The sequence below is a fragment of the Oncorhynchus gorbuscha genome, linkage group LG18 (assembly GCF_021184085.1).
Source record: "Oncorhynchus gorbuscha isolate QuinsamMale2020 ecotype Even-year linkage group LG18, OgorEven_v1.0, whole genome shotgun sequence".
Classification (NCBI taxonomy): domain Eukaryota; kingdom Metazoa; phylum Chordata; class Actinopteri; order Salmoniformes; family Salmonidae; genus Oncorhynchus; species Oncorhynchus gorbuscha.
The window spans coordinates 56,754,876-56,781,117 of NC_060190.1; the positions used below are offsets into that span (position 1 = coordinate 56,754,876).

General features: G+C 43.3%; 1 protein-coding gene across 1 annotated transcript in view; it reads right to left on the reverse strand.

Moving 5' to 3' along the window:
* Positions 1-591: 591 nt before the first annotated feature.
* LOC124003816 (A disintegrin and metalloproteinase with thrombospondin motifs 9-like) overlaps positions 592-26,242 on the reverse strand; it is a 45,175-nt gene continuing 19,524 nt past the window's right edge. Inside the window, exons 16-28 of the mRNA XM_046312408.1 lie at positions 25,882-25,977; positions 20,645-20,811; positions 20,399-20,528; positions 15,241-15,367; positions 14,908-15,118; positions 14,654-14,821; positions 13,716-13,880; positions 12,131-12,250; positions 9,513-9,620; positions 9,247-9,414; positions 5,132-5,407; positions 3,902-4,063; positions 592-3,621 (exon numbers count right to left, since the gene is read on the reverse strand). Of these exons, the coding sequence (XP_046168364.1) occupies positions 3,433-3,621; positions 3,902-4,063; positions 5,132-5,407; positions 9,247-9,414; positions 9,513-9,620; positions 12,131-12,250; positions 13,716-13,880; positions 14,654-14,821; positions 14,908-15,118; positions 15,241-15,367; positions 20,399-20,528; positions 20,645-20,811; positions 25,882-25,977 (2,087 nt within the window). The 3' untranslated portion in view covers positions 592-3,432. The remainder of the gene's footprint in view (positions 3,622-3,901; positions 4,064-5,131; positions 5,408-9,246; positions 9,415-9,512; positions 9,621-12,130; positions 12,251-13,715; positions 13,881-14,653; positions 14,822-14,907; positions 15,119-15,240; positions 15,368-20,398; positions 20,529-20,644; positions 20,812-25,881; positions 25,978-26,242) is intronic.

The following is a 26,242-nucleotide window of genomic DNA, read 5'->3' on the forward strand; positions in this document are numbered from 1 at the left end:
AGGAACAATCACCCATGAAATACAAAGTGAAACCCAGGCTACCTAAATACGGTTCCCAATCAGAGACAACGAGAATCACCTGACTCTGATTGAGAACCGCCTCAGGCAGCCAACATATGCTACACCCCTACTCAGCCGCAATCCCAATACCTACAAAACCCCCAATACGAAACACAACATTAAACCCATGTCACACCCTGGCCTGACCAAATATATAAAGAAAACACAAAAACCTATGACCAAGGCGTGACACTAGGCTAACCAATTTGAAGAAGATAATGTTCTGATCATTGGCTGATTACTCCCAACCCATAGGAATCCCCACCCAGTTGGCTACATTAAAATGGCGGAAGCCCTCAATGAGTGCTTCCACCTATTATTTTCTCACATATGAGCTTCCTTTTTGACTTTAGACAGTCATGGAATAAAACTACCTAGCTGTATGCTACATAAACTAGAGGATAGACTTGAAAGAAAATCCATATAAATTGATGTTTTGGAACTTCATTTGAGCATAAGCAGTCGTTCGTGATAGTTCATGAACATGATCTTTTACAGTAAATGAAAAAAATGAATTACACTTTTTAAGAGCACCTCTAGTTAATTTTAATCGTTACCTCTCTATGAGCTAACATAAATTCAGCAAGTTCATATAAAATTAAATATTGACATGACATTATAATGAAGTAGAAATAAATACAGATCATTATATAAACATACACAAATGTATTTGAAAGTCTGTTGGTATCAAACAAGTTGTAAATGTATCATCATGCATAATACTGTATAACTGTGTTTTGCAATTTATTCTACAAATCAAATTATCGACAATTTCACAGTGACATGAGACTTATGTGCATGTGGAGTTGTATCAAGTAGTGTAAAAAGTTACTCACACTCTTTTTGGATTCATCATAATCAACCCAAACCTTATGGTTCCTTTTCATTACTCATATTAGAGACAGTTAGAAATGATCGTTTTCTTTAGTGAACAAGGTGTAGTGAGAAATACACTCACTGCCTGCTTGAGAGCTGTGTTAACAGACCCGTAAAATAATGTGTGATGTCTGCAATATATGCACAGACATTAATGACCAGGAGGTTACAATTAGCCTTAGAAATGACTGGGTGGGCTCCAGGCAGAGGTTGCACCTTTACCACAGATCCAAGATCAGCTTTCACTACCCCAATTTCACTCGTAGCCATTGAGGTAGAACAAAACACAGACCCCAGATCATGATGAATGTGTATGAGGATGCAGCCCTCCGGCAGAAGATAATAGGTGGGTGGGGAGTGATGTTAGAAGAGAATGAGGTAGAAACATACGACTGGCTCAGAAGATGAGCTCCAGGTACATAGAACACTATAAACTTTCCCTGTGGTCGCAGGCACTAACTCTGTGTTCACAAAGCTCGGACATGGGGCATTCTCTTTGAGCTCCAACAGACAGAGGTTTGGTGGTGAATAAATCGAACACACTTAAAAAGTTATCTTTACCTTTTTAAAAACTTCAACACATTTTCACCTAACATTACAATATTTTCGAGGGACATAATCAATAATCAACTCTTCGTAAAAAAACATGACAAAAAAAAGAATATAAACAACTTCTCAAAACACCAGTTTACATACATTTCTCTATGTCACAATAAACAGTTTATGACCTTAAGTTTGAAATAAAATATATTGTGATTCTTTGATGTTTTTATCTCATTTCTCCCTTGTTTTTCAAAAGCACCATTGTAAGTACAAGTTAATGGCTAGTTGAGTTGTGTTTGTTCCAAGTGAGGTATGGTTGAGAATAGCATATTTTCACATGTGTATTGAGCACTGGTGATCGCACCAAAATAAACTATTTACAAAAGTGAATATATAGACATATCTAACATGACATAAATACACTCATATCAAGCACATTTTGAGCAGTGGGCCTTGGACCTACTGGTTGGGCCGGGTTCTTATGTCTGTGCTAGTAAAAAGGAAGGAATCTGGGTCAAGACTTCAAGCTGTGGTAAAATGACTATTATCCAGAAGAATCACATAATTGATCAAATAATACAGTTATCACTTTATTCTACAGTCCTATTTCAGCTGGTGTTGACTTAGTCTTAACTGAGAAACACTATTGTTTCTTTTTAAGAATTTAGCATAATTGGTAACTACCTACCCGGCAATTACATTACTAAACAGTAATCATTAGGTCATTATCATGTAATTACCATTTACATTGACATTTCTGAATAAATAGCAGGTAAATAGTGGACTGTAAAATAAGGTGTAAACAGACGATGATTAGTAAATTCTCTATAAAAACTGCATGTGCCTTAAAGGGGCAATCTGAGATTTCTACATCCATTAAAAAAAAACCTTTTGTCATTCTATATAGCCATTGATTCTTGAAGAACATAATTTATATTAACTAAGGAACTTAGTTTAACTGTCTAATCCCATCAGAACCCAAAATATAACCTTTATTTACTTCTTTGTTCGTAAACAATGTAATTGTAAACAAAACACTGTATAACCTCAAAACATGGTTAAAACTAGAATTTTCATGTCATGGATGGTCAGTCCTTGCATCCATAGCTCTGTCTATGCAATTAAGAGTGGTTACATTTATCCAGCCCCACCCCTTAGATGTTTACCGAAACAGAGTTGGGGGGGTGGCGCTTTGTTATTGTTTGAACTGCATATTACACACTTTAAGACAAATGACATTTTTACAGTTATGATGGTCAATAAAGCTTTAGCATCAGAATGATGTATACATCTCTAGAGTACATAAAAACTCATTTTCTTTGCCACACGTAAAAAAAAAAGAGTATGAATAGCAACAACACTCGAGTATATGTCCATTCTTTGGGTGTTAACAAAAAAGAAGAATGCATCTTAAACTCCTGATATACAGAAACATTGATCAATATTTGCATATGAACAACGGATGACTAAGTGTGCGAATACAAAGAGCAATAACAGAAACGTTGGATGTCAATTCTATATACATAGGAAACAAAGAAGAAAATCTCTTAAGTAATAAATTATCTTTTAAATCAATATTTTACAAACTAGCTTTGATTCTGATACAAACTGATCGTGCATTTTTAACACTAAGACTGATAACAGAGAAAGCGTTCTTATGGTCACAACTGTCAATGAACCTTTTCATATGTTGTACTTTTTGGTGTGTTGTGTGTATTGTGTGTGTGTCCTGTCTCTTATGTGGAACAGAAATCAATTCCCAACTGTCTCTAAAAGGATGACAAGTCTCTGGGGCCAAGGGAAGGGTAACAGTGAAATGGAAAGTGGAGTTTCCAGCATGTAAGCGCTACAGAAACAACATGCTCTGTCAAGTTTGATTGTTTGTTTGTCAAACTCTGTGTTTAGTGAACTGAGGGGACTTTTTTTTTAAATGGCGGAAGAAAATGTGTATATTTACGAGCGTACCGAGCTCCATGGGTCTGTGCTCCAATGGGGGTTAGACGGGCACGCATGAGTATTGCACTGCTCACGGTCAGGCGGTTTTTCTAGAATCTCACAGCTCAGATCGTTAAAGCGTTCTCCGTTGGGCCTCTGACACGCCACCAGCCGTGTCTTTATTCCTCCACCACACGGCTTAGTACACTGCAGGACAGAGCAGGTGAAAGAATAGTGTGTAAACAGAGTCAGGACAGTTGATTCACTCCATTGTCACAATACAGTTATCTATGACCTCTGACCTTTAACCCCTCACCTCCAGGTACATGATGACATACAGCCTAGCAAAGCAATTTCAGAAGAATGGAATTGTAGAATAATAACCGCTATGCTAACACCAAGGTTCATAACAAAGAGATGATGCATTCAAAGTGTGACTAAACCCCCTCAGTGTATCAGTGCTGTAGGACGGCTTGGGTTCTCTCACCTCTCCCCAGTTCCCATAGACCCACTGTGGACAGGGTCCGGACTCACAGGAGCGCTGCTCGATGGGTTTGGAGCGATCTTCACAGTTGTTGGCAGCATAACCATTCTCATCTTGGCACACCACCACACGCCTCTGGAAGCCGCCCGCACACGTGCTCGAGCACTGATGTCACAGGGAGGAGAACACAGAGTGAGACAAATGGTTCACACACTCTCACAAGTACAGGTATGTATGCACTAACTCAGAGACAGGCAAGTAGACATTCAAACACTAATACACATACATTCATGAGCATGTATGGACACAATAACAAAAACATGTTCAAACACATCCATGCAAATGTATGGTGCTCATCTATGCACTCATAACTCACTGAGACAAGGGGATCCTGCAATAATACATTTACCCAGAGTCACAGTGCCACATATTGTAGGCCTTTGCACATACAGACATCAGCTACAATGAAACAAGTGCACATATAAACACTCACTCACCATTAATAAATACAAACACACCAACCTACAGTATGTGAAAAAAGGTCCCCATTGACAGACAGTATACAAAACCACACATACACATACATTCTGGCAAGGGTCCGATTGACGGCAGAGACGTGCAAAGATGTGCTTTGGGAAACTGGATGGATAATGTACTGCTATATTAAGACACATATCCTCAAGAAGAAAATAACTCTTGCTATTTCCCATGATCCATTAAATAACACCAGCTATGTGGGGACACAGATTGTTGTGCAACTATAATAACCCAGTTTTTAATAACAGCTGTACAATAGGCTATTAACCGCCAAAGCCATCAGCACAACTCATTGACCTTAGTCAGGGGTAGGCAACCAGATTCAGTCGCGGGACAATTTTTGTTGGAGCAGATGGTCAGGGGCCCGGAACATAATTATAATAATTTATACACGGCAAATTGACCACAACTCAGCCCAAAAAGGGATTATATTTGAAAATAACAATAATTTCATACCTTGATAACATTGAGACACGATCATGTCATTTTTAAACATTTCTTAGAATATTAAAACAGATTTCCTAAATTAAACACATTTTTAAGAAGATTCCTGGTGATTTTAGTCTTTTTTGACCAAACTCTGTAAAATCCATCAGGCCACCTGTTGCCGACCCCTGATATAGGTTGTATGCATTAATTCAATGTTAAGGACCCTAGGACTGCAAGATGATTGTAAATGGTTAATAAGAAATTCACCGCTCCCCAGGGTCCTGTCCTCCATTGGTGGGCCTGGGTTCGTCCTCCGCTGCGCCCATCGGCAGCTGTGGGCAGGTTGTTGCGGACGCCCCCGCTGGGCGAGGGGAAGGGTCGAGAATCACTGGAGCGGAGAGCAGGGCACTGGGACATGGCACACTCCTGCTCTGAGGCTGGACGGTCGTCAGGGTCACACTCCACCACATCCACTATCTGGTCACTGAGATTCAAACACATCACCTGGCGAGTGGTCTTCCCCTGCCCGCAGGATACAGAGCACTGTGCGCACACACACACACACACACACACACACACACACACACACACACACACACACACACACACACACACACACACACACACACACACACACACACACACACACACACACACACACACACACACACACACACACACACACACACACACACACACAGTAAGACAAACAACATACAAACACAAACAAACAATGCAGAATATTGGCAGCTTAGGTCAGTGTCTTGTCGCTTTAAGCATGGCTGACACAAACAGAAAGTGTAGTTACAGTACTTTAAGGGACCAAATTTGTCAGATCAGTGGAACTTTTAACAGGCACTGATCAGTGGAACTTTTAATATGCCTATGTACAAGCTAAAACTACAACACTGAGGCTGCTTTAAAAGTTGGGTCTCATAACGGTAGAACACAGTCATTAAACTTCATGAACTAACTGACCCATCCATCCGCCATGCCATTCTGTAGTTATCACCCCCTCCATCAGGTATAATTTCCGGTTCCATTCCATATCAGGAGTGTCTAAAGGGAACTTTCAGAGTCAGATCCGTCTCTTTCTCTGTGCTTCTGTTTGCTGTGGCCTTGGGCTGAGCTGCTTCCTGTCTGCCTGGAGGTCACTGAGTCGCTCTGGCATAAATAAGCAGTCAGGAAGACTCTCCCAGTCACAGGCTGTATATACAGCGGCAGTATTTGATACACTGCCGATTTTGCAGGTTTTCCTACTTACAGTACAAATCATGTAGAGGTCTGTAATTTTTATCATAGGTACACTTCAACTGTGAGAGACGGAATCTAAAACAAAAATCCAGAAAATCACATTGTATGATTTTTAAATAATGAATTTGCATTTTATTGCATGACATAAGTATTTGATACATCAGAAAAGCAGAACTTAATATTTGGTACAGAAACCTTTGTTTGCAATTAAAGAGATTATACATTTCCTGTAGTTCTTGACCAGGTTTGCACACACTGCAGCAGGGATTTTGGCCCAATCTTCCATACAGACCTTCTCCAGATCCTTCTGGTTTCGGGGCTGTTGCTGGGCAATACGGACTTTCAGCCCCCTCAAAGATTTTCTATTGTGTTCAGGTCTTGAGACTGGCTAGGCCACTCCAGGACCTTGAGATGCTTCTTACGGAGCCACTCCTTAGTTGCCCTGGCTGTGTGTTTCGGGTCATTCTCATGCTGGAAGACCCAGCCACGACCCATCTTCAATGCTCTTACTGAGGGAAGGAGGTTGTTGGCAAAGATCTCGCGATACAAGGCCCCATCCATCCTCCCCTCAATATGATGCAGTCGTCCTGTCTCCTTTGCAGAAAAGCATCCCCAAAGAAGGATGTTTCCACCTCAATGCTTCACGGTTGGGATGGTGTTCTTGGGGTTGTACTCATCCTTCTTCTTCCTCCAAACACGGCGAGTGGGGTTTAGACCAAAAAGCTATATTTTTGTCTCATCAGACCACATGACCTTCTCCCATTCCTCCTCTGGAACATCCAGATGGTCATTGGCAAACTTCAGACGGGCCTGGACATGCGCTGGCTTGAGCAGGGGGACCTTGCGTGCGCTGCAGAATTTTAATCCATGACGGCGTAGTGTGTTACTAAGGGTTTTCTTTGAGACTGTGGTCCCAGCTCTCTTCAGGTCATTGACCAGGTCCTGCCGTGTAGTTCTGGACTGATCCCTCACCTTCCTCATGATCATTGATGCCCCACAAGGTGAGATCTTGCATGTAGCCCCAGACCGAGGGAGATTGACCGTCATCTTGAACTTCTTCCATTTTCTAATAATTGGGCCAACAGTTGCTGCCTTCTCACCAAGCTGCTTGCCTATTGTCCTGTAGCCCATCCCAGCCTTGTGCAGGTCTACAATTTTATCCCTGATGTCCTTACACCCTCTCTGGTCTTGGCCATTGTGGAGAGTTTGGAGTCTGTTTGATTGAGTGTGTGGACAGGTGTCTTTTATACAGGTAACAAGTTCAAACAGGTGCAGTTAATACAGGTAATGAGTGGAGAACAGGGGGGCTTCTTAAAGAAAAACTAACAGGACTGTGAGAGACGGAATTCTTACTGGTTGGTAGGAGATCAAATACTTGTCATGTCATGCAAAAAAAAGTTTGAATTTCCATCTCTCACAGTTGAAGTATACCTATGATAAAAATTACAGACCTCTATATGCTTTGTATGTAGGAAAACCTGCAAAATCAGCGTATCAAATACTTGTTCTCCCCACTGTATCTATCTGTGTGTGTGTGTGTGTGTGTGTGTGTGTGTGTGTGTGTGTGTGTGTGTGTGTGTGTGTGTGTGTGTGTGTGTGTGTGTGTGTGTGTGTGTGTGTGTGTGTGTGTGTGTGTGTGTGTGTGTGTGTGTGTGTGTGTGTGTGTGCGTGCATGGTAGCCATAGCTGCAGCATGGTGGGAGTATGACTAGTGATCTCTGTCTGGTGAGAATAATCTGTAAACCACAAGGATCCTAGCCCCTCTCCACAGCCCGTCACTCAATCCTCCCTCTATCCCTCACACTTCCCTCCATCCCTCACGCCTCCCTCCAGCCCCATGCTTACCTCTATCCCTCACACCTCATTCCATCCTTCATGCCTTCCTCACGCCTCCTTCACGCCTCATTCCATCCTTCACGCCTCCCTCTCGCCTCATTCCATCCTTCATGCCTCCCTCACGCCTCCCTCCATCCCTAAAGCCTCCTTCCATCCCTAACACCTCCCTTCATCCCTCACACCTCCATCCCTAACGCCTCCCTCCACACCTCACACCTCCATCCCATACGCCTCCCTCTATCCCTAACACCTCCTTCCATCCCTCACGCTCCTTCCATCCCTCACGCCTCCTTCCATGCCTCACGCCTCCTTCCATGCCTCACGCCTACCTCCAGCCCCATGCCTACCTACCTCCATCCCTCACACCTCATTCCATCTTTCATGCCTCCCTCACGCCTCATTTCATCCTTCATGCCTCCTTCACGCCTCCCTCTCGCCTCCCTCCATCCCTCACACCTCCCTCCACCCCTCCCTCCACCCCTCACGCCTCCCACCCACCCCTTACGCCTCCCTCCACCCCTCACGCCTCCCTCCATCCCTCACACCTCCCATCCACCCCTCACGCCTCCCTCCACCCCTCACACCTCCCTCCACCCCTCATGCCTCCCTCCATCCCTCACGCCTCCCTCATCCCTCACGCCTCCCTCCATCCCTCACGCCTCCCATCCACCCCTCACGCCTCCCTCCACCCCTCACACCTCCCTCCATCCCTCACGCCTCCCAACCACCCCTCACGCCTCCTTCCACCCCTCCCTCCAGCCCTCATGCCTCCCTCCACCCCTCACGCCTCCCTCCACCCCTCACGCCTCCCTCCACCCCTCACGCCTCCCATCCACTCCTCACGCCTCCCTCCACCCCTCACGCCTTCTTCCATCCCCCTGCCAACCAAACACCCCTGAGCCTGTTTTATCACCTCCTCCCCTTGGACCAGAGAAACACCCAATCACACTAAGTCATTACGAATTGTGGTCTGAAAAGCACAAAACACAGCTAAATAAACTTCATATATTATAGGCCACTGAGCTGGCTAGAAATACAAGTTAATGAACAGTGCAGAGAGAGCGTATAATGGTAGACAGATTTCCCAGATCTCGCTCTAGAAGAACTGTTCACAAAGGTTAAAGACTATAGCAATGGAGGAAAACACCGTAGCCACAAGACCCTCTAGGATTGTCAAATATTAAGTGGATATTGTATTATATATATATATATATGTATATATTCAATATATTTTAAGTGTACGCAGTATATGCATTTAACATGGTGGTTGATTGAAAGACAGTAGTTACTTACTGATGTCCATTCTAGGACCTTCCACTGTCCGCAGTGCACTACAATGCACCCGTCGCTGGCCGGGGGCTTGACCAGGTGGGAGCAGGCTGAATCCTCTGCAACCCCACCCTGGATGTCACGGCAACTAACGTAGCGCATCCGGGTCCCTTTGCCGCAGGTGGCGCTACACTGTGGTGAAGAAGGAAGAAATCAGTACAGTACAGTACAACACACACACACAGTATTTAATTGCTACATCGAGTGGTAGTGCAACCAATAAAACCAACCTGTGTCCAAGAGCCGAACCTCCACTGGGTTTTGTGTGAAAGGTGTGAGGGGACTTTGGTCCCAGGGGGAACTGGGTGGCTGACAGGACACTGGGCCAGCTCACAATCCTGCAGGGACAAACAGACACATCCATCAAACCAATCACACTGACAGAAACACACCACACAGTACTACACTTTCATGTACTTACTGGACACAACCTAGACAGCTCTGACAGAAGGGTACTCACCAGACTAAAAGTAACAGTGTTACTCTGACAGATCCCAGAAACACACAACGTTAAGCCTCTCCACATGAGGCCAACCTTCTGAATAACCTGACGCCTGTCATAACGTGTCACAGTGGAGTGGTATCCCAGTCTCCAATGCCAACACTGGGCTCCTTTCTCACCTTCCGCCCTGCTCTATTCCCCAGTGACCTCTCATGACCTTTGAGCCCAGAATTCTGGGGTGAGCAGAGAGGGGCCTAACTCAGGTTTAGCAGGGCCATAGAGGGCTCCACATTCCACACTCTGAGTCCTCAGAGTGGAAACAAACAGGACCCTGGCAGCCAGCCAGTCAGGCAGGCAGGCAGGCAGAAAGTCAGGGGGAACACAACCTCCACAGCCTCACACTGTAAAATATACCATAAAACATGCAGTAAATGGTTGTGAAGGTGGTGGGAGAAGAAGAAGAGAAAGAAAGAAGGAGATGAATTATGAGAAGTTATTCTGGTTCTAAAGGCAGCCAAGGCTTGTCTATGACACTGTGGGTGTGTGTTGATGTACGTTGTGTACACGTCTGTGGGTAGGTGTGTAGGAAGCAAGTGTTAAGTCGTCTTTGTGGATTTTTTGGTCTCCATCTCGTTGGTCAACTCAGGTAAAGATAAGCTCCATTCTTTTCTCTGTCCCCCTTTTCCAGCCATGCAGTAGTTTAGGGTGGGCGGTCTTGGAGCCGACTTCACGGATGACTGACTGGAATCACAGGGAGGTGAAGTGACTGATTCAGGGTCACTGGGCCTGACGGCTGAGTCGGGAATTAAGGCCGGGGCCTCCCTGGGACCGGAGTCTCAGTCTGCGTTTATGGCCCGGCCCAGCCCACCACTCCACACCCCACCCTGACCTGCCCACCCCATGCCCCAGGAAAACAGACCATTCTGCCTTCCAACTATTAGCGTGGAGAGAGAAAGAAACAAGCCCTAATAAACTAAACTGATGCATGGGGAGAGGTCCATAAAAGTAGAGGTTCATGAAATGTGTGACTAGTCATGATTAGTCAGCAATTGTATGAATGTGAGTTTGTGTTCACTGTTTATGTGTTGGTTATTTTCGACACAGCAGGAATTGTTTTACTGAAGAGGATTTTCAGATAGGTTCACATAAGGAGGAGAGAACCAGCCTACACACATTCCATGTTGTTCATTATTTTCCACAGAACGCAGAGAGCCACGAGTTGAGTATCCCTTTTATGAGTTCAACATCCACTGAAGTAGCTAGCAAGTTTACTAGATAGAGACAGTAGTTGCCTTGGTAACCAAACAAACAGACTTGCTAGTTCAGCTAACCAAACTATTCATCCAAGCTTGTTATTATGAACATCGAATTGAACAATACTAAAAAAAAAATCTATTTGACTTTTACTTTTAAAAGCAGCTCAAACACAGTAAGAATTAACTATAGTCATTGAATTCTACCGTGCAAATATACCGTGTGTTATATGGAAATAATGCACGCTCTAGAATGCCCTTCAAGTCAATCGGAAATGAGTATTCAACAATGCCATGGTATAAACTAGAGTACAAGACCGTTAACATATCGACATTAAGGTGGGAAACTACACTATTACACTACAGTACAAGACTCTTGACAGACAAACGATACCCCTGGCAGACTGTAGGTGTGACTTACATAATAACCAAGGTGAGGACAGTTTCTAAGAATAATCCAGGAATGTGTTGCGCCATCACCAGCCCTGCCCCATGGCTGGGTTTCTGGGGTTAGAGCCAGTTCCCCCTCCCCCCTCCATCACCCACCCCCAGAACCCCCCTGCTCCCTGACAGGAGCTTTCGTGCGCCCCCTGCCGTGGAAAGGTCCCTTTCTCCTGGTCCTTCATGCTTGGTAAGGAGGCGGACGGCTGGAGGGAGACAATCCCAGCTCGGTGTCTCCGTCTGGGGGTAAAAGCAGCCTGGCACAGCCCCCCACGTACCCCCTTTAGACAACAAGGCTTTATTGAGTCCAGGTGATAATGGACTGGGTCACAGTGTGTCGCAGCCTGCACAGGAAAACCCCCCTTTCCTCACTATAAAATGTAACACCATTCTACAAATGCAGGGGAAGGGGAAAGTCACATGGTCAGCTCACAACTAAGCATTTAAGTACTGTGTCAGGAATGGATAAGGGTGTTTGTGTGTTCTACTGAGTCTGACAAATCAAGCCCTGGGTGGTCTAATACTGAGAAAATTGCACTACCAGTTATATTCTCAAAAATGTCACTTGAAAACTGAGAAGTATACAAGGGCTATATCCAAAGCATCCACAAAACTGCTTTCACTTATCCCATGTTAATTATCCAGATCTGTGCAGAGGAGATTGGGAACGTATAGAGATGTTGAGATGGATCTTAGTGGACTGTGTCCTTACCTGAGTGTCAGTAGGCCGTGTGGCCGCGTTACATTCAGTGTCGTCCATGAGAGACCCATATGACCCCACAACGCACTTCACTGCTCGCATCTGGTAGCCTGGTCCACACGAGGTAGTGCACTGTGTTCACCAAAGAGAGAACAAGAGAAAGGAGCCATATAAAGGAAGAGAGAGAAACATTTTTTTTAACGGGACAGAGAAAAAGTCAGAGAGGGACAAAAAAAAGCCAACATAGCAAATCTTCCCAAAAATGACTAACTGAAGGGGGAAAAGTGCACTCCCTTTGAGCCTGGTCAGACTAGTGTCAGCAGATAACAGCCTTCATGACCATAATGCATGAGTAATTCATCTACTTTCCATTTCTTTTTCCCACTGTATCCGAGTCAGTGGGTAGACACACCACACTCTTTTCTACCTCACTGACTCCAATGAAACCAGGTCAAACTTGTGTGGCAGCAACTTTAAACAATCTTTATTAAGTGCTGTAATTTTATTGTGAGGAACTGAAGTTTTATACCATTTTTTTCTGTTTTGGCCAATTCCATGGTATAGGAACACCTAATCTCCATCACACATTTAGGCTTACAGGCAGTTTGCACACACAAGCTGATTTATAAGAGCATATTTTAGATTTGCAAAATGTTGGAATACCTTTCTAGACTAGAGCTTGCTACAAAGCAGCTGTTTTTCATCCCCTGAGATCTACACTGATTATGCTTTAGCAAGCATAACAATTGTGTGCAGCTTTTGTGTGCTTATTTTGGTATGTGAATGGGGGATAGACTAAATGAGTGGATTTAGATTATTTTTCTTCTGTCAATGCTCTACACCTGGAGAAAGAATATTATAGCATATATTATTATCTACATAACTAAAACTCTGAAGCAAAATGGGCTTATTATGATAGATGCAGTAGTATAAATAGCTGTTCCATTTGGTCATATTCTAATATTTTAAACAGTTGGACACATTTGGAATTACACAATAAGTTCACAAGACATGCCACCAGAGATCTCTTCACAATCCCCAAGTCCAGAACAGACTATGGGAGGCGCACAGTGCTACATAGAGCCATGACTATATGGAACTCCATTCCACATCAAGTAACTGATGCAAGCAGTAAAATGACCTTTTAAAAACAGATAAAAATACACCTTATGGAACAGCAGGACTGTGAAGAGACACACACACACACACGAGCACACGCACTCTACACACACGTACATTGTAATATTGTTGTATGGGGGTATTATACCATTTGTATTGTAGATATGTAATGGTGCAAAAATGTTAAATGATGTACTGTTTTATATTTTGTTGTATGTGTGATGTAAGTGCCTTAATGTTTTGGACCCCAGGAAGTGTAGCTGCTGCCATGGGGGAACCATAATAAACACAAATACATAATCATTAGCTGTTGCAAGACACAACACTACAGTGTTTGAGGAACAGAGGGTAAGCCACAGATGTTGCCTGAAACACAGTGTGTCCCACCTGTCAAACATCATAATATTACCTGGCACAAAGCTATGTCACCACTCTCATACACATGTCACTGTACGGTTTGTCAACCGGTGTGCCTCACCTGGCCCCAAGGTCCAACCTGCCACGAGGCACAGTCCTGCTGCTGACATGTCTGGACCGACTCAGGCTTGGACGCAGAGTCACAGAAGCGGTCGTCCCGTCGGTCCTCCGCAAACTGGCACCATGTCTGCCGGTGCTTGTACCCTTTCCCACACGTCACTGGGCACTGCAACAACAGTCAACAGGCACAATGAGAAACGTGGGCACACATAGCATAAATCCTCTGGAAGGTACGCTCAGAAGATGAGGACAACAGTGTGTGTGCAGTTAACAGTAGCTTTGACATGTACAGTAGGTTAGCTATGTGTGTACAGTATGTGTTTGTTTGGGATATTTAAGCAATAAGGCCCAAGGTGTGTAGTATATGGCCAATATACCACGGCTAAAGGCTGTTATTAAGTACGATGCAACGCTGAGTGCCTGGGTACAGCCTTTAGCTGTGGTATATTGGCCTTATACTGCAAGAGGTACCTTACTGCTATTATAAACTGGTTACCAATGTAATTAGAACAGTAAACAAGTCATTTTACGTCATACCCATGGTATATTGTCTGATATACTGTACCACAGCTTTCAGCCAATCAGCATCCAGGACTCAAACTACCCGGTTTATTATATAAAACATTTGCGGAATGTGACACATAGCCTTTTGAGCTGCTTGGACAGAATGTGAAAACTAGGCTTTATTGCAATAAAACTAGTTATTGCACCACATACTGCACTGTACATGACAAGATAAAACAAGGACACTAACTATCAACATTTGGATTTGATATTTGACCCACTTCACAGGAGCTCTGTAATTTTTACATCTTTAACAACAAACTAGATGTAGCATAAAAAGACCATCTGGGTTCTAAATTTCTAAATTCCTCAATTAATTTTAAATGATAATCAACATTTCCAAAGCGTGGTCCAAACATTCTCCATGGAACTGACCTCAGACCAGTCTCCGGTCTTCCACACGGGACACAGGAACTCATTGCAGTTCTGGGCGGTGGTCAGCTTGTCTCTCTGGCTGCACTTACTCTCATCACTTTCTGCCTCAGAGGACTTCCCACACACGGCTGCACGACGCCGGGACCCTCCGCCACAGCTTTTGGAGCACTGAAACACACGCACACGTATTAAACCTTTGTCCTTCTGTTTTGCCTTCTCTTTTTCTTAGCCCACCCAAAAACAGGTGGTCTCACCTCTGACCAAGAGGAGTACTCCCAACCGGCCGGGTTACAGTCTCCATGGCAACTCTCCTTGTCCTCAGGTTTACGTTGACTGTTGCAGTAACGCTCGTCCACCTTCTGGGCCTTTCCATCGGTACGGCTGAGTTTGGCGCAGTAGATCTCCAGTGTACGATATCCCACTCCACATGGGACTGTACACTCACTCTTCCGCGCTACATGCCACCTGTACAGACAGGAAAGGTAAGAGGTGAGACGCTGACAGGAAACATACAGATCGCATATATAAAGACTGATAGTGATGAAGAATATGTGATATGGACAGAAGGAGAGTGGTTTAGGCAGTACCTGATTTCACAGTCTGCGTTGCAGGGTTCTGTCACCATGGCTGGTCTGGCAGCCCCATGGCACCTCTGGTCTGAGACCACCACACGGTCCGACTCTCTACTACACAGGATCTTCCTCTTACGCTCTCCTGATGGGGTGTGAGAGAAGGTTTAGTTCCTTGGTCATGGTCCTGTTGCTTTTGGTTTCTCCCTGGGATTGAATCGATTGGCTAGAAAGTCCATGCACGCTTGGATTCTTTGGAGTCTAAATCAGACACGTCAAAAGGCAAGAATGAAAACCAGCAGGAGTGTGTTCCTCGAAGAGACAGGTGTGACGTCCATGGTTTAAATCATTGTAAAATTGTTCTTATTTCAAAAGGCATTCCAAGAAACCTTGCTCTTAAAGCTGGATCCTCCACCTATACCTTCTGTTATCAATTTTTATAACCAAACATTAAGAGCAGTAAATCAGTAAAACTGCCAATAAATCTACATGGATAAATAGAAATGTGTTAGTGAAGAAAGACACTACATCTTCAGCCCTTATTCTCTTTAGCTATTTGTGACTTTGCCACTGAAGAGCGCCTGTGACGTCGACCTTTTACTCCATTGCATATTTACATGTAAAATTATTGTCATTTTTAGCACTGGCAACTCCTAGCCAATTCACTAGGAGTGAATTGGGGGGGGGGGGGGGGTAAAGGGTAAAGAGCCCCGACACTTGCTCTTTACCCTTACAAAAAAAAGTTATACAGAAATCCTGCCGGAATTTGACCCTTTGTGAAGTAATTGTGCAGGTGTCCTACAGGAATCATGTAGTACATTCCTGCAGGTATCCTGCAGGATCAATACCTGCCAGATTTTGATATTCCTGCAGGATAAGGCAGGAGATTCTGCCTTATTCTTCTGAAGGAGGAGATGAAATGTATGTGGAAGTGGTGCAGATGTATTTAGCCAGCTAGTTTTCCATTCCAAAAATATGTTTTTAACTATCCTTTACAATTTACAACAAGAAGATGAACAGTTATGTGACATTGGTCACCATAGCAACAGTTGACAGTTGGAAGTTGAGGAAATGGCTGCCAGGCAGTTTAGCTGCTAATATTAAAACAAATGTTGACAGGTAAGGGGTCAGAGAAACATACTAAAACTACAACAAATGTTTATATGAACATGTTAGGGGGTGGCGTAGTTAGTTTTTAATGTGTTGTGTTTGTATAACATTTTGTATAAATAAGTTAGCTAGCTTAGCTAACATGTTCTCTACCACTGGCTGCTAGCTAGCTAGCTTTGACAAACATACATTTGAAACTTTTGTTTCCATGGAAAGTGACAAATGAGGTTTGATATCCCTCTTGCTATGTCTCTTTAGTACTGTTGTCACAAGATAGGCTATAACTTTTAAGTGTTTTGAAAAGGATGGTGATAGATTAGATTTTTGAATGACTAAGCTACTGGCTCCTTGGCAAGCATTTGAAGACGGTAACTAAGTCACATGACCTGTCATAAATAAGGACGTGATTGCATTTAAATAGTAAAGAGGGGTTTAAAACATTTTATCTATGAAATATCACATTATTTTCACTGAAATAATAAGGTCACAATTGAATAAACAAACAGTTTGATTTAAATAGAAATTAATAATTTTAACATCACTTTCTCTCTGTTTTACTTGTAGCTTGCTTGGATAGTTTCCCCACCTCCACCATGTGAGTTCTCTTCTTTTCCCTTACAGCTTAGACTACAGGGAGCACAGAAAACACACACACTATAATTATTTGCCCTGTATATCTAACAGTTCAGCAGAAGGCCACCACACCACAGAGTTGGTCACAGTGCATGAGAAAACAATACATGTACTAATTAATATTTTTCTGATTCTTTGTCTCATTTGCAACTCCATTAGTTCCAGTTGTCTACTAGTTAAATTCTCTGAAGGATGAGAAAGGGATCCAGCAGGTTGTCCTACAGGAAAATGGATATATATCCTGCAGGATTCCTGCATAATTTTTTGTACAGGATTCCTGTAGGACGTTTTTGGAAGGGAGAGTTAAAACACATTGCTTGTGGTACGGTTTTGAAAACATAAGGAACGTATAATTCATATCAGCAAGAAATAATAATACAAAAAAAGGTTAAACTACTACACACGTTTATCAAATCAAATCAAAATCAAATCTGTTTATAAGCTTAGTGTTCCCACAAGGCCATATTTCCATGTTACATCGCTTGTTTACAGAAAACAGACGGAAGACAGAGGCGACTACCTGTGATAATTAGATTAGTTAACGTCTATGACTGGGCAAGTCTGCGCTCAACTCTGTGGAGGAGTTAAGGTACTTGGCTATTTTAGCGACAAACTGTAAATGTTTGCTAATGGTTGTTAGTGTTGCTAACATTTTCAAGCAAATTTCTATCGCTAGAGATGTCACACCATTGTTATAGAAAAGCTAATAGGGTTGCAAAGGGAGGGTATATTACTGAAACTTTATAAGTTTACCAGTAAAGTACTAGAATTTTGGTATCCTTCAAGGATTTTATGTAATCGATCACAATACATCCAGTGGCCCTTTTGGGTACTTCACATTATCAGAAGTGTCTGTAAAAATCTCTGGCCCTCTGTGTGGCCTTATCACATTTAAAAAAAACTATATATATATTTCACAATTATTTAACCCGGTAGGCCAGTTGAGAAAAAGTTCTCATTTACAACTGCGACCTGGACAAGATAAAGCAAAGCAGTGCGACTAAAACAACAACACAGAGTTACACATTGGATTAACAAACGTGCAGTCAATAACACAATAGAAAAATCTGTAAACAGTGTGTGCAAATGAAGTAAGGAGGTAATGCAATAGGCCAATAGTGGCGAATTAATTACAATTTAGCAATTTACACTGGAGTGATATACGTGTAGATGAGGATGTGCAAGTAGAAATACTGGTGTGCAAAAGAGCAGAAAAGCAAAAACAAATATGGGGATGAGGTAGGTAGTTGGTTGGATGGGCTATTTACAGATGGGCTGTGTACAGCTGCAGTGATCGGTAAGCTGCTCTGACAGCTGATATAAGTCTCCAACTTCAGTGATTTTTACAATTCATTCCAGTCATTGGCAGCAGAGAACTGGAAGGAAAGGCGGCCAAAGGAGTAATTGGCTTTGGGGATGACCAGTGAAATATACCTGCTGGAGCGTGTGCTACAGGTGGGTGTTGCTATGGTGACCAGCGATCTGAGATAAGGCGGAGCTATACCTAGCAAAGACTTATAGATGACCTGGAGCCAGTGGGTTTGGCAACGAATATGTAGCAAGGACCAGCCAACAAAAGCATACAGGTCGCAGTGGTGGGTAGTATATGGGGCTTTGGTGACAAAACGGATGGCACTGTGATAGACTGCATCCAATTGCATGCCCAATATTTCAGTTTTTGATTTATTAAAAAAGTTTGAAATATCCAATAAATGTCGTTCTACTTCATGATTGTGTCCCACTTGTTGTTGATTCTTCACAAAAACATACAGTTTTATGTCTTTATGTTTGAAGCCTGAAATGTGGCAAAAGGTCACAAAGTTCAAGGGGGCCGAATACTTTCGCAAGGCACTGTATATATATAAATATAATATATATTTTTAAGTTATACAAGCATAAATTACCAAAGATTCTTACTGAAGATTCCGGTAACCTTGGTAAATAACCGCTAGCTTTGCAACCGTACATGCGAGTAGAAATGTTTAACATTGTTTATTAATTAAGAAGTTAAGCTCCATTTGTATCCCTGAGCTGTACTCACCACTGCAGGTTGCTTACTGATTTGGAGAGAGTGCGTCGGCCGCTCACATGTGCCAAGTAATTACAATGGAAGACTCTCAACAGCATTTCCTTGATTCCTCTGGGACCTCTGAACTCCTCATCCAATGTGTTTTTTCAGGAGGCAGCGGGGAGAGAGCACCCGAGGAATCAAGGAAACACAATTATGATTCTCCAAATCTTTTATGTCAAGGGGTATTTTCCTAATAATAGCTTATCTACAGTATATTAGTTTAATGTTAATGTAATTGTTACGACTTCTGCCGAAGTCGATGCCTCTCCTTGTTCGGGCGGTGCTTGGTGGTCGACGTCACCGGTCTTCTAGCCATCATTGATCCATTTTTCATTTTCCATTGGTTTTGTCTTGTCTTCCTACACATCTGGTTCCAATCCCATTCATTACCTGTTATGTATTTAACCCTCTGTTTCCCCTCATGTCTTTGTCAGAGATGGTTTGTTATTATTTTCATGTTGTTTGTATTGGTGCGTGTCGGGTCCTCGTACCCACTTTGTTTTGTGTATTTTTTCATGGTTTTGGAGTTATGTTTTTTACGTCATTAAACCACTCCATTTTACCAAGATAAATACTCCTGCGCCTGACTTCCTTGCCACCTATACACACGCAGATGACAGTAATAAAGTATTTGTCCTGAAATGTTTAAATATATCATGGATTGGTTATTGATAAGACAACTATTGAGAAGTATTGATTGTAAAGGGAATTATTAGGCTAATAATAATTGATGAAATACCTGTTTAGGTGCATTTTGTATTACCTCAGTGTTACGGGTTGGGCTTCGTGTATCCATTTTCAGAGGAGCATAGGCTGGAGTGACATGTTATCCAATGCTCTAGTCTAGGCCTACTAAACTCAGCTGTGTGCAATCATTGATGCTTTGTCAAAGTTATAGGAGCTCTGCCTAGTTTAAAGGTGCTCTGTCTTAGAAGCTAATTGAAGCTTCAGTATATTGGTCATTTAGTTTATCTGTATAAGTCAGAGTCCGTCAACATCTTGTCATAGATCCAGCTCACCTTCTGCACCTGTTAATAAATACCACAATTTTGCACCTGAATTCCATCTGCCTCCTGATGCTTCACACACCCTGACAAGACTGTAGGGTCCACTATTATACACAATTTAAAAAGAAATGTCTACTTTTCAACTTTTTATAAAACCCTTGGTTGCAGGAGCTTTTTTCATGTTGGCGACTATAGACAAGAGGAATTCATGGTGGTCAGATACAACAACTCCTCTCTCCCCCGACCTTACACCTCCCCCCACACCTCATTTTCCACACTCCTCTACTATCTTTACCCCCCTAACCCCTACACCCCCTCTTCTCCGTTCTCTTCACATCCCTCCCCCAGCCCTCACCTTGGCAGGGCCTGCTGCACTCCTGCCAGGGCCCGTAGGCGTCCCAGATGAACTGCTGGGGTTTATCCTCGATGGGGATGTTATAGGAGTACCTGACGTCTGGGTTGAACAAGTTACCTACAGAAAGCACCTGCGGAGTGAGAGGGGGGCGGAGGAACAGAACAATATGTACAGTTCCACTGTTCCATTTGCATCATAACCATTTTACTGTGTCACCTTCTCAACAGTCAGGTAAGGAATTGTTACCTGGACAATGATCTCCTCTTCGATGCGGTCAGTGCAATTGATTCTCTCAATGATGTGGTCAGATCCGCTGTACTCGATGATGGTGTTGCCCAGTTTGATTTCCCTTTTAAACATGCTAACCACAAACTCTCCATTGAGCAGATACTCCCCTCTGATGTTTGAAACAGCTGCACATAAAGAGAGAATAGGTGACACTGACATGAATAAAAAGGATGGAATAGGAGTCTGAAAGTACAGTATGGGACAGGGTGAGAAACCACAAGTGTCTTTGATGAGCTCAGCTACTGTAAAGTCATTTTTCCTTTTGTTGAGGAAATCAAAAAGAGTGTTTACATGGACATACTACAGAGTCGGCTGAGTGTTTACATGGACATACTGTAGAGTTGGATACTCTGCATGGACATACTGTAGAGTTGAATACTCTGCATTGACATACTATAAAGTTGGCTGAGTGTTTACATGGAGATACTGTAGAGTTGGCTGAGTGTTTACATGCACATACTGTAGAGTTGGCTAAGTGGACATACTGTAGAGTTATACTCTGCATGGACATACTGTAGAGTTATACTCTGCATGGACATACTATAAAGTTAGCTGAGTGTTTACATGGAGATACTGTAGAGTTGGCTGAGTGTTTACATGCACATACTGTAGAGTTGGCTAAGTGGACATACTGTAGAGTTATACTCTGCATGGACATACTGTAGAGTTGTACTCTGCATGGACATACTATAAAGTTAGCTGAGTGTTTACATGGACATACTGTAGAGTTGGCTAAGCGTTTACACTGACATACTGTAGAGTTGGCTAAGCATTTACACTGACATACTGTAGAGTTGGCTAAGCGTTTACACTGACATACTGTAGAGTTGGCTAAGCGTTTACATGGACATACTGTAGAGTTAGCTAAGTGTTTATATGGACATACTGTAGATTTGGCTGAGTGTTTAGATGGACATACTGTAGAGTTGGCTGAGTGTTTACATGCACATACTGTAGAGCTGGCTAAGTGGACATACTGTAGAGTCATACTCTGCATGGACATACTATAAAGTTAGCTGAGTATTTACATGGACATACTGTAGAGTTAGCTAAGTGTTTATATGGACATACTGTAGAGTTGGCTGAGTGTTTAGATGGACATACTGTAGAGTTGGCTGAGTGTTTACATGGACATACTGTAGAGTTGGCTGAGTGTTTACATGGACATACTGTAGAGTTGGCTAAGTGTTTACATGGACATACTGTAGAGTTGGCTGAGTATGTACATGGACATACTGTAGAGTTGGCTGAGTGTTTACATGGACATACTGTAGAGTTGGCTGAGTGTTTACATGGACATAATGTAGAGTTGGCTGAGTATTTACATGGACATACTGTAGAGTTGGCTGAGTGTTTACATGGACATACATAATGTAGAGTTGGCTACACTGAGAGTCGGTCAACTGTAAACAAACTCACTTAACTCAGTGATAAAAAAAGAGCAGCAAAAGTGCTGATGTTTTCATTTACAGCAAGGCCTGCAACAGAGAACAGATAAACCTAATTGGGGTAAAATAATCCTGCATTCCTCCTGGAGGAATCTCATTCCTCCTGTTCTGTTCATCAGTTTGTCTGCTGCACACATTCACACTAATGCGATTATGGAGCTAATTTCCTGAGTTACTTTCCTCGCCATTTCACACATCACAGTTATGTGGCCGCAGAGAACGGCCCACTTCCCGCAAGCCCTCTTACCCCCTGTTCCCCCTCAGGCCCCAGCTCAACCGCAGAGACAGTCACACACAGGCACACAAACACACACAAAGAAACACAAGCATAGTGACCTTTACAAGCAGCACAGAGAGAAGGCCCCAGAGACAGTAACGCACACACACACACACACACACACACACACACACACACACACACACACACACACACACACACACACACACACACACACACACACACACACACACACACACACACACACACACACACACACACACACACACACACGCACACACACACGCACACAAAGAAACACAGGCATAGTGACCTTTACGAGCAGCACAGAGAGAATGAAATGGCCCACAGAGGGCTATATGAGTTCTGGATCATTAACGCGTTAGCACGTATGCCCTAAACTCTCACACATGCCAGGTTCAATGGGCCCTCCAAAGCTCTCAGCTGAAGACAAGCAGAACACTACTGTACAGTAGCACCACCAATCATAAATCGAATCAAATAAAATCAATTTTACTTGTCACATGCGCTAATTAAAACCTTACCATGAAATGCTTAGTTACAAGCCTTAAACAACAATGCATAATTAAGAAATATTAACTAAATAAACTGAAGTATAAAGGAACTAACACAATAAAATAACAACCATATACAGGGGTTACCGGTACCGAGTCAATGTGAGGGGGTACAGGTTAGTCGTGGTAATTCAGGTAATATGTACATGTAGGTAAGGGTAAAGTGACAATGCATAGATAATACATAGTGAGTAGCAGCAGTGTAAAAAAAACAGGAGGTCAATGCAAATAGTCCGGGCAGCCATTTGATTAACTGTTTAGCAGTCCTATGGCTTGGGGGTAGAAGCAGTTAAGGAGTCTCTTGGATCTAGACTTGGTGCTCCGGTACAGCTTGCCGTGTCGTAGCAGAGAAAACAGCCTATGACTAGGGTGGCAGGACTATTTGACCATTTTTGGCCTTCCTCTGACACCGCCTGGTATAGAGGTCCTGGATCGCAGGAAGTTTGTCCCCATTAATGTACTGGTCCATATGCACTACCCTCTATAGCGCCTTGAGGAAGGAGGCCAAGCAGTTGCCATACCAGGCGGTGATGCAACTGGTCAGGATGCTCTCGATTGTGCAGCTTTAGAACCTTTAAAGGATCTGAGGACCCATACCAAATCTTTTCAGTCTGCTGAGGGGGAATAGGCATTGTCGTGCATGCTTCAATACTCTCTTGGTGTGTTTGAACCATGATAGTTTGTTGGTGATGTGGACACCAAGAATCTTGAAGCTCTCAACCTGCTCCACTACAGCCCCATCGATGTAAATGGAGAGTGCTCAGCCCTCCTTTTCCTGTAGTCCACAATCATCTAATTTATCTTTCTCACGTTGAGGGAGAGGTTGTTGTCCTGGCACCACACTGCCAGGTCTCTGACCTTCTCCTCCCTATAGGCTGTCTCATCATTGTTGGTGATCAGGCCTACCACCGTTGTGTCGTCTGCAAACTTACATTTACATTACATTTAAGTCATTTAGCAGACGCTCTTATCCAGAGCGACTTACACTTAATGGTAGTGTTGGAGTAGTGCTTGGCTACGCAGTTGTGGGTGAACAGGAAGTAAAGGAGGGGACTGAGCCTCTGAGCAGCCCACGTGTTGAGGATCAGCATCTTGCCGATGCATGGAAAACCCGGCCAACTGTATATTATCCATGTCGTCGTTCAGCCACGACTCATTGAAACATAAGATATTAACGTTTAACAAAAAAAAAATGTACCCCCTTTTTTTACCCCAATTTCGTGGTATCCAATTGTTTTTTAGTAGCTACTATCTTGTCTCATCTCTACTATGGCACTATGGTGTTGAACGCTGAGCTGTAGTCAATGAACAGCATTCTGATGTAGGCGTCATCTGTGGATCTGTTCGGGCGGTAAGTGAATTGGAGTGGGTCAAGGGTTTCTTGGATGATGGTGTTGATGTGAGCCATGCCCAGTCTTTCAAAGCACTTCATGGCTACGGACGTGAGTGCTACAGGTCAGTAGTCATTTAGGCAGGTTACCTTGGTGTTCTTGGGCACAGGGACTATAGTGGTCTGCTTGAAACATGTAGGTATTATAGACTCAGCCAGGAACAGGTTGAAAATGTCAGTGAAGACACTTGCCAGTTGATCAGTGAATGCTCTGCGTACATATATCCTGGTAATCCGTCTGGCCTTGCGGCCTTGTGAATGTTGACCTGTTTAAAGTTATTACGCACATGGGCTACAGAGAGCGTGATCACACAGTCGTCCGCAAAAACTAGTCCTCTCATGCATGCTTCAGTGTTGCTTGTCTCGAAGCGTGCATAGAAGTAATTTAGCTCGTCTGGTAGGCTCATGTCACTGGGCAACTCGCGGCTGGGCTTCCCTTTGTAGTCCGTAATAGTTCACAAGCCCTGCCGGTGTAGTAGGATTCAAGCTTAGTCCTGTATTGATTACAGGGATTACTTATAAGTGTCCGAGTTAGAGTCCCGCTCCTTGAAAGCGGCAGCTCTACCCTTTAGCTCAGTGCGGATGTTGCCTGTAATCCATGGCTTCTGGTTGGGGTATGTACGTATGGTGGGGACGAAGTCATTGATACACATATTGATGAAGCTGGTGACTCATGTGGTATACTCTTCAATGCCATCGGATGAATCCCAGAACATATTCCTGTCTGTGCTAGGAAAGCTGTCCTCTAGATTAGCATCTGTATCATCTGACCACTTCCGTATTGAGCGAGTCACTGGTAATTCCTGCATTAGTTTTTGCTTGAACGCGTCTCTGTGTGAGCAGTAAAGATAGTGTAGATTTTTTTTCTTTGGATGCACATGATACATGCTGGTAGAACTTAGGTAAATGTCGCCCGCCGCTAGGAGCGCCGCCTATGGATGAGCATTTTCTTATTTTCTAATGGCCTTATACAACTCGTTGAGTGTGGTCTTAGTGCCACAGGAGTCTCTGGTGGCGCAGCTGACGCTGCAGTACAGCGCCCTTAACCACTGCACCAGTGGCCTGATATTACAGTTTTTAATGTCCCATTGGTATGATAGCCTCGAACGGACCTCATCCAGTTTATGCTCCAATGATTGCACGCCAATATAATGGAGGGTCGAGGCGGGTTACACACTCGCTGGCAAATTCTCACCAGGCACCTGGATCCTTCCCATCTGACTCATTAAAGAAAAAATCTTTGTCCAGTTCGAGGTGAGTAATCTCTGTTCTGATAACCAGAATCTCTATTTGATCATAAGTGGCAGTGGCAGAAACGTTATGTACAAAATAAGTTACAAACAACGTGAAAAAACATACAAAATAGCACAATTGTTTAGGATCCTGTAAAATGGCAGCCATCCCTTCTGGTGCCATTGAATCATCTCATATTTGCTCAAGAAGAGAATACTAAACCTTTTGACACCTCTGAAAGGTAGACATGTTTAAATTCAACAGCCAACAAGACCCTAAAAAAGTGTCTTGATAGTGAGTCTGAGTCTTACCGAGGTAGTTATCGTCTTCTGGTTTCCCTGAGTAGCTGTGTTGACGAACATCAATATTTGTAGCACCACTGGGTATTCTCACCACTTCATTGTATCCTGCAGCACAACAAGCAGAAGACAACTCAACGTCTCTGAGTGGACATGACTAAGTTAGTGGGTGAGAATATAAACTGGGTGGTTCGAGCCCTGGATGCTGATTGGCTGACAGCCATGGTATATCAGATCGTATACCACGGGTATGACAAAACATTTATTTTTACTGCTCCAACTACGTTGGTAACCAGTTTATAATAGCAATAAGGCACGTCAGGGGTTTGTGATATATGACCAATATACCACGGCCAAGGGCTGTATCCAAGTG